General features: G+C 34.5%; 1 protein-coding gene across 1 annotated transcript; it reads left to right on the forward strand.

Annotated features, from left to right (window-relative positions):
* Positions 1–423: 423 nt before the first annotated feature.
* On the forward strand, positions 424–8,173 carry LOC104226923 (GPN-loop GTPase QQT1). The gene is made up of 10 exons (XM_009779024.2): positions 424–718; positions 2,134–2,178; positions 4,590–4,669; positions 4,860–4,934; positions 5,836–5,939; positions 6,041–6,197; positions 6,332–6,419; positions 7,026–7,098; positions 7,197–7,327; positions 7,791–8,173. The coding sequence occupies exons 1-10, from the start codon at positions 627–629 to the stop codon at positions 7,843–7,845; spliced, it is 900 nt and encodes a 299-aa protein (XP_009777326.1). The 5' UTR covers positions 424–626; the 3' UTR covers positions 7,846–8,173.
* The last annotated feature ends 1,828 nt before the right edge of the window (positions 8,174–10,001 follow it).

Raw genomic sequence — 10,001 nt, forward strand, 5'->3', positions numbered from 1 at the left:
AAAAACGTGAAGTTTTCTTGTTAGAAACAAACAAAAAAATTTCCTCCTACTTTTTTGTATTCTTTTATGTTTTAATATATTGTATCTTTATTAGGAGAAGATATCAAACACTTAATTATATTAGATTTTTTTTATTTAGAACTCCTAAATATAAGGAAAGTTTTTTTATTTTACAATTGTCCAATGTAAAATATGTTTTTAAAGGGTAAAAAAGGCGAACGACATTTCGTTAGGGGCCTTCGTGCTTTTAATATAATATGGATATAATTTAAAATGTTTGCTAATTTAATAAAAGATATTATAATATCAAACAGTATTTAAATATATCAATATATATACACAACTGCAGTAAAGAAATTCCATAAATATTATTATACCGCTGAAAATAAAATAAAAGAGGAGCATAAATCCCAAGAATTCCCATTTCGATTCTAATTAGGGTGGCCGCGCCTATTTCCCCTTCTTCTCGTAAATTACTGTTTTCTTAAAACCCACCTCTGGCAGCTGGGGTTTTAGTAGTTGTATTTTCCATCGAAGAACAGAGGCAAAACTTAATACCTTTTTCTCTTTGCTTCTCAGAACTACACAGCGGAGGAACTTGAGGGGAAAATCTAAAACTAAGAAGAATGGTGTTTGGTCAAGTAGTGATTGGCCCCCCTGGTTCCGGCAAAACCACTTATTGCAATGGCATGTCTCAATTCCTCCAACTTATTGGACGGTAATTGGGTTTTCTATTTACTGCTTTTGACTTCTGGTTCGATGGGATTTGTGGATTTTGATGAGCGTGCCATAAAAAATTTTCAAGCTTTTTGCTGAAATTACTGAAGCATAATGCTAAATTTACTCTTTTGAGTATCTGTTCGTCTTTTTTATTCTGAGCTTAAATGATGGAGCTATCACTTGACCGAACATTTAAGATCCTTACCCTAGAGCACACTTGCTATTGAGATTTTGAAAGAGAGATGGGAGAATTGGGTTAGAACTGATAACACAAGCTGAGCAATTTTCTTATGAATGGAGTTTATTATGGAGGACGTGACCCTGGATAGGGGTGTGTAGAGGTCTAAGATTAGCGTAGGAGGTTAGGGAGTAGTTGAGTGTATTCCTTTGCCATACCCATGGCAGTAGTATTAGCCTTGTATTTGTGTTCGTGGAGTTATATTTCTACCTGTTATTTTGCTCACTTCAGTTATTCTACTATATCACTGGTGACTGTTGTTACTGCTTGTTGCTATTGTCCTTGAGCCGAGGGCCTTCGGAAACAACTTCTCTATCTCCATAGGTAGGGGTAAGGTCTGCGTACACACTATCCTCCCCATACCCCACTTGTGGGATTATACTGGGTATGTTGTTGTTGTTGGAGTTTATTACTTCTTGATACCGATCAGTTTTCCTCTAGTGAAACATAATCTCCAGCATTTGGTAAAAGGAGTGCCATGAGTATAGGTTCTTGTTGAGTTAGTTGTTCCTGTAAGCTTGTAGCAACTTTTATGTACTGACTAGCTTACTCCCATGCAGTCCTCATATGTGAAGAAAGAAAGAGAGCTCTGTGGAACTTCTGTAATTCTTGATTATAAAGAACGGATTTTTATGGGTCTTTGGTTTCTTCTATTGTATGCAAGAACAATTTTGAATTTGAGTGCCAATGTACTCCACTAATTCATGATTTTAAGATGTAAAAGAATAGGTTATTTAATTATAATTTGAATTCCCCTTGTTTTCTTTTATCTTGTTCTCGTTACTGCTTGTTGCTGCTACTCTATTCTCATTTTTCCTCGTGCCGAGGGTCTACTGGAAGTAGCCTCTCTACATGCGCCCACTTGTGAGACTATACTGGGTGGTTGTTGTTGTCATTGTTGTTGTAATTATTATTTGACTTTTTGGTGTGGTTAGAAACTTCCATGTCAGTGTAAAGAGAGGAGTAAAAGATAAATTACTTGATATTGGAACAAAAAGGTTCGAAATAGAGTGGAATGGATATATTGGTTTCATTTAGTTGGCCCCAAGTTGTTTGGATGGAGATGGTTGACTGATTAATACATTGGTAATTGCCAGCGATTGGCGGCAGACATTTTGAATTAATTGTAATCTGATCACTCACATTGATATCCTTCTTGATTGTTTGGATTGCAGGAAAGTTGCTGTTATCAATTTGGATCCGGCTAATGATTCTTTACCGTATCCACTTAAGTTGAGTTTCTTTGACAATGTATGGATTACATATTTTGATGTCTAATTCAGGAAGATTGTTGGGTTTATACAGTGAAACCATATAAAAAGAAACAAACACTGAACCATTGTAAAGAGATTTCCTCGAAGGCTTTGCTTTGGGTAATAGTTCCTTTGTTGCATCCAGGAGAAGCCAAGATATCTGAGAAAAATGTCTAGGATTTTGTCATTTCAGTTATATGTTAGCATCTTTAGTACATTTTTGAGCAGTTCTTTTAGGAGCTTGAGTCTTGGATTTATATTAAGGTTGAGGAGATCTAGGCGTTCCTTTATATATCTTTCCTTATCAACAAAATTATCCCCAAAGGAGCTTAGTGATGTGAAATGCGATGTCTATGTAGTCAGTTTTACTTTGTTGCTCCCAACCACAGACATACACAGTGTCACTAAAAGGCGAGTGGTCTTCTGTCATTGTTTATAATGTGACGTCATCTATGAGGTGATTAAATTTTTTTTTTTTGGTTATCTTGTAAGGTTGTTCTTTATACGTCATCTATGAGGTGATTGATTTTTTTTTTTTTGGTTATCTTGTAAGGTTGTTCTTTATTATCGTTATCTTTTCTTGAATACTGAGATTTTTAATCATTAATTTCCTCCTTGATTGAAAATATTGCTAGTTACCATGAACTTTATCTGAAGAAATATCTACATAATCTCTTTTTCCTTCTGTCTTGGTTCTTTCCTTTTTATTTTTTTTTAATTTTTTTTATTTCCTTTGTAACTAAGTACTCAGCGCAATTTAGGACTTCTTTAACAACTTACAAATGAATTGGAATGTAGTAGAGTAATTCTTTTAGTGTGTCTAAATCGTTTTACTAATATGCATCTTACAGAAGTTTACGTTAAGTTCTGAAAAAATCCATCCAACTATCTACACATAATAGCTGCTTTATTTATACCAAGATTATAATTTGAACAATAGAGCTTTTGCACCCAAGAGTGTAGCTTAGTGGTCGATAAAGTTGGAACGAAAATCATGGGAGACAAGTATCTGAATACCAACAGAGGCTAAAAAGTTAGATTTTTTTCCTCATCTGCTATGTATTGTTGGCAGAGTTAACCAGTATCTGGTGAAAATTGAAATAGTCAACGTGCGTGCATGTTGGCTAGTGCACCATCTGAAAAAGGGAGCTCTTGATTTCCATTTCGGCTTCTCAACTCCTTACATTCTTATGTTCATTTCTATCCTTATCTCTAGTTACCTTAGGAAATTATACTTGGGGGCTTTAGACCAAAACCTTGAGAGATGGCCAATAGCTAGACTCAGATCCAACTACAAGAAAGTAATGCACGGCGTTTGTCAACCATTGGGTTACTTCCACTTTCTTCTATGTGTCTTTATACAGTGGCACTAGGCAGCAGCAAAGTTACATTTAATCTTCATATGTGTTGAGATCCTTCAAACGCACTTTAAACGCACAGAATAATGGATATGGGTACTTTGTTCAGATCCTTCAAACGCACTTTAAAATGTTGCTAACTCCAACATACCCATACTGGACACATACCACAAGCCTAAGTCTATCTAATATAGGATATAGTCGTAGTTCATCGTCATTGTAAGATTGAATTCTGAACTCCTGAAAATTTTTCTGTCATTCTTTGTTTGATATTCAGCAGAAGGTATTATTCTGCAAACAGCAAAAGGACATTCAGCACCAGTTTTGGTGCATGCCTTAATTCAATCGCTGTTGCTCTGCGACTGCGGAGGCGGAAAATGGGCTATGTTCAATAGCTTGCCAATTTGTTAGTTACACATATCACCAATTGGCTTTAGCGTACTCTTCTATAATTGATTTTCTTTTGTCTGTACTCTGCTGGGAGTAGATTCTTGGTGTAATAGTGGTATGTTGGGTGAAATCTTAATGTTGTGGACTAAATGGAATAAAGAGGGCTACTGTGGAATATCGTTGGATCAGAAAAAGGAACAAAATGCAGATTTAAGGGTGAACAGTAATGAAGTTGGATGATAGAGGAACTGAGAATCAGAAGCAGCGTCAAGAAAGAATGGAGGATTGCATTGGGTTTTGCTACTGTTTCTCTGTCTGCATATTTTTTTCCTTTTATCTGATTAAGCTAGGGTACTTTTTCTACTAAAATAAAGCAAAAGTACCTCTCTTGCTAGACAAGGTGTTTTCCTATACGTCAGTCTGGATAAATGCTACTCCATATGATTGAGCAACAATTACTAGTGAAAACACTAATATTTGTTTCATTGTATGTTCCAGTACATCCAATAGAGAATGAGCTAAGAGATGGCAGCCAGATGAAGTCAATAGTCCGGACTTCAATTGTGTTATGCATTGTTAATTAAGTAGGAAAACGGTGTATATGGTTACGTTTTTCCTTAACTGATAAAGATATGAATGTGCTGTGAATATTGAGGATCTAATTAAGCTGAGTGATGTAATGGCTGAACATTCTCTTGGTCCCAATGGAGGTAAGTCCGCGTTTTCCCACTTCTATCCAGATTAGTATGCAGTCTGTTATTTAACAGTTACCAGTTATTGAAGCTACCGTCATATCACTCGCTGCTGGTACAATACGTTGCTGCAGATTCGTGGGCTACCTCCATTACCTACTTTTGGTGCAAAAGTTATTGTTAACTAATCTTTTCTATTATTTTGCAGGCCTTGTATATTGCATGGACTATCTCGAGAAGAATATTGACTGGTTAGAGTCTAAGTTAAAACCTCTCCTTAAAGGTTGTTACAATTCAATCTGAAGTTTAGTAAACTTTGGCTGAGATCAATGTATACTTATCTTCGATCTATGCTTGGTAGGTTAGTAAAATTAGATCACTCTATACTTATCTTTACTCATTACATTGTCCCAATGAAGATGAAAAGGAACTGGCTTGGCGTTCCTTCCATCATGGAAGTGTTTATACCACTTTAATGTTGTCTGGTATATCAGGGGAAGTTCACAATTTGTTGTTAAGGGTCTCAAAGTTTCATTTCTATGTGGGAAGTGCCAGTCGTTTTGCATCGATGCAATATTTTCTCAGCTAATCTGTCCATTTTCCTCTCTGCCATTTTTTACATCCTTCTTACCATGTTATACACTTATACTTGAACCAACCTCCAATTTGCGAGAAAAAGAAAAAGAAAAATTTCAGTCACAACCAACATAGATAGTGTAAATACTGATAAATAAAATTATATAGATAGTGTAATTGTTGTTACTGCCTTTCCATTCTGGCAGTGACTTGGAGCTGCCTTTGATAGTTCATGTACATTTTACATCCTGGATTTCAGAGATTTGATGATTTTATGTATTCACTGGTAATGGTTTCTGTCAATCTAAACTTGTTTCAACGTGTCGAATGTGATGGAGCTATAACACACTTAGTCAGGCGTGGGCTAAAAAGCACTACTAAATATGCTTATTTACAACAATATTTTACTTGCTTGAGTTTGCTAACTATCTTTTGACGAGTTAGAGAAAAAGTGTTGAGGATGGGCATTTTCAGAAAAGTTGTTTGAGCACCTTGAGTTCCTGAGATTCAGCACATTCATGGAAATTCCTTGCGCAGTTTACACATTCTGAGAATGTGGAGACTGCAGTATTCCCAGCTTGTTCTGACTTTTTTTGTTGTTGCTGCAGAGCACTATCTTCTGTTTGATTTCCCGGGTCAGGTGGAACTATTTTTCCTTAATGAGAATGCGAAGAAAATGATAATGAAACTTATAAAGAAGTTAGATCTTAGGGTTAGTCTCTTTTTTTAGAGTTATCTCATCTTTTTCATTCTTCACTATTATGCTTCTTGTTAAAACTAAATTGCTCATTTTTTGGTGTTTATTTAATGCAGTTGACCGCAGTCCATTTAGTTGATGCCCATCTTTGCAGTGATCCAGGGAAATATGTGAGTGCATTGCTCCTCTCATTATCAACTATGTTACACTTGGAGCTTCCGCATGTCAACGTTCTGTCTAAGATTGATCTTATTGAAAGCTATGGAAAGCTAGGTTAGTTTGTCATATTCTTCTGGAGAATATCTTTTTGGAATTTGGAATTTTCTGTTGGAGATTAGAGTTATAGGTATGAAACACCTTTGTGGCTACTATGAAGTGCTTATTCTGTATTTCTCTTGTTCTTGCAGCTTTTAACCTGGACTTCTACACAGATGTCCAAGATTTATCGTATTTGCAGTATGAGCTCGGTCAGGATCCTCGCTCTGCTAAGTATAGGTGTTTGAACCTTTCTTTAAGAACACCCGTCAAATGATAGCTGATCTGTTTTCAACTCTACTTAATTCTTGCAGGCACCACATAACACATTGTGGTTACTTTGTAGTTTCTGACTGTTCTAATGAAACTAGGACAGAGATTTTAGGAAATAATTTTGCTGGAGTCCGGTTTTGTATATATTTCTACCAGCTTGAGGAGTAAATAATTTCTGCACTTGATGCTATACTACTACAATTTTGAAGAGAGCGTTTCATGGTTTTATATATGTTATGTGCCAGTTTAATGTGTTGGACCTCTACCTTTGGCAGAATTAAGGTAAGGTAATGGAGGGAGGAAAAAGGAAAGCAGAACGCTGTTTTCTTTCTCGTGTTCTTTTTTATGTGCTTAGTTGTATCTACATCACCTTATTTTAGTAGCCCTCCTTTCACTAATCTTTTATAATAGGAAGGCGGTCATTATCATAGTGCTTTACATGATCGAAATAACCATAAAGGATCTTTTCATCTAAACATTGTGTTTTTCGATCTAATACTTAGAAAGTGCAGAAGCTTAAGGATCTTTTTATCTAAACGTTGTATTTTTTGGTTTGATACTTAAATAATGCAGAAAGCTTACAAAGGAGCTTTGTGAGGTGATAGAAGATTTTGGAATCGTCAACTTCACGACTTTGGATATTCAGGTATGATGTGATTGAGAGTGTCAACTTCCACGCCAAGATATCATCTGTACTCTTTATTAATATAGTTATTAGTTTCTTAAGCTTATTTACAATTTCAGGATAAAGAGAGTGTTGGAAATCTAGTTAAACTGATTGACAAGACCAATGGATACGTATTTGCTGGAATAGATGCAAGCGCTGTTGAATTCAGCAAAATTGCAGTTGGTCCTGTTGATTGGGACTACTACAGATATCCTTTTTCACATGGTTTAACATATAAATGGATGTCATTCCTTGAGGTCAAAATTTAGGCAGGCATAATAATGTGGTTGATTGTATTGCCCTCTTCACTTATTTCTTTTGTTTTGACCTTTCTGATGTGAGTTCAACTTGGTGATTTTGTGCATACTAGATCGTTCATTTGACCCGACCAGGAAGTTTAGATTTTTATTCATTTATTCATTATTCTGCAGATTCCCAAAACCGAATGTTTATAACTTATCGGATCACTTTATTGCTTGTACTTTCCTATTTTGGCCTGCCACTTTTAGCTCTATTCTGCTGGTGCTCATATCTTCGGAAATCATAAAAAATACGATATTCTTAAGAATAAATATTAAATGCGAAGGATGTGTAATCGATTTTTTGTAGAACAAGATCTGATTTTCCAATGGCTGGTTCCGATGTTTGTTGACCTTGACATGCCAATTAACAGTTGCAGCAGTGCAGGAGAAATACATGAAGGATGACGAAGACACTGATAACTAGGAGTAGTGAAACAAAATATTGCTTCACTGGGAAATGATGGGCACAATGTGGATTTCCTGACCTTTCTGGATACTGCAAACTAGGAGTGCGGCGCTCATTTTTGTGCGCTCTCATCCGTGTTTAGTCATTACTAAAGTTTCTTTGCAGTAATGAAATGCACCTAGTCATTTTTATGAAACTTTTGTGTACAACTGAATATATGGATAGGTTCCTCTGTATTTGTTGTACGCAGGGTTTTAGCAATCCTCTGATTTCAACATGCATTTTCCGTCATTCTAATACTAGCAAATGTTGCTCATCAATGTGTAACTTTGCTTAATCTTTCAGATGTGCTCAGGAGTCGAATGCTGTTATTATCATAACGAAACAAAAAGGTAGAACCTATATATTATCACAAAGAAACAAAAGGATACAAAAACTTTTACCAATCGTTTAGTTGCTTATCTTACTTTATTTAATATTGACAAGTACTAGTCATGACCATACAAGAAGATAATGATTTTTTTTTTTAATCATTAGGAAGGTCAATTAATGAAAACTTTAAATATATTGTAGCTTTCTGAGGCAAATGATGGTTTTGTTTTGGTTAAAAGAGGTCATCTTCGGAGAACTAAAATTTAATTATAATTTGTGATATTGAAGTAAGAACCTAAAATCTGGAAAAAAAAAGCTTTTATGCATTTCTATGTTACTATGTAGGAAAATTATGAAATTCTGTATTAATTAAAAAGACTCGAAAATAGCATCTAATGCCTTCCTGTATCACTTCTTTTCTTAATCTATTAGTAGTATCTAATGCGTCCCTATATCACTTCTTTTCTTAATCTATTAGTTGTCATGTTTGACTTTTATACACTCTTAAGAAAATATTAACTAAAAGATACTTTGATAAAATTATCTTTTTTATCTTTGATCTCAATTTGTTACTACTCTTGCTTTCACTATATTAATCTCTTGCAAAATCTATTAGCGTAAGTGTAAAAATGAAAAAAAATTAATTAATGCTTTCTTAATTTTCTAAAATGACAAGTATTTAGACTAATTATTTTAAATAACCATGACAACTAAAAAAAACTTGTGCGAGTAAAAAGTTAAAAATAACATCTTTGGAAACATAAAAAAGATATTGTGTTCAAAATGTGACCATACAAGAAAATAAGAAAAATGTAAAAATTGAAATAATAAACACAAGGAAATACCGAAACTTAAAAAAATAATTGTAATGTTTTACCAAAGATGATAATCCTTTATGGTAAATAAGTTTGTATTAAATTAAAAGGCCAAATGATGGATAAAAGAAAATAATCAAGTTTTAAAATGATAATTGTAGTTACATTTTTATCCAATATGTAATGCAAATGTAAAATATAAAAAGTTAATCAATAGTTTTTTTGTAGTGTATATAATTTTTGTAATGATGATAAGTAATGAGGGTCTGAATCTGGATCCTTCAGCATTTGATTTTTGTAAGATTCTACCACTTATAATATTGGGTCTGAAGACATGTGATGGAGTCTTAACACAATCCAGACCTCTAACACGCGTTCTTTGACAAATAACTTTCTTCAACAAACCACGGCTGATTTTAAAGGCATTTCTTCCACAAACCTTCATCTGCTCTCTATTCTCTTTGTAGGACTAGGGATAAACACAACATTGATTCTTATGGCTTTTGTCAGGTTCCAAGATTTCAATTTCTTCCATCTGTTCTTCCCGTGAAGAGGGGTTTCATATGTTAGTTACCACATCCATTGAAGATAAAGAATACCATGCAAACTCCAAGCCAGACAATTTGGTTCTGACATCAAAAGATTACTAAATGAAAATCATGATAAATTGGATTCCTTGACCTTCAATGATTTTGGTTCTCTTATTTTGTAATGTACTCAAGAATTGAAACTAAATTGGAAAGTTTATTGATCAAACGAATTTATACAATCAGTTACAGGCTTGAGAATTAATACATCAATTCCTAAATCGAACTACCTAATTCAATGAATAAGAAGAATTAAGAAGAAGAGGAGAGCAGAAGAAGGAGAAGAGAAGAGACGAGAAGGGAGCGAAGAGATACACAGAGAGAGAAAGAGAAGTGAGAAGCAGAAGCTACGAAAATGGATTAAAATTCTGAATACCCAGTTCACCGCTTGCTTGTCTCT

This window comes from Nicotiana sylvestris, chromosome 4, assembly GCF_000393655.2.
Source record: "Nicotiana sylvestris chromosome 4, ASM39365v2, whole genome shotgun sequence".
Classification (NCBI taxonomy): Eukaryota; Viridiplantae; Streptophyta; class Magnoliopsida; order Solanales; family Solanaceae; genus Nicotiana; species Nicotiana sylvestris.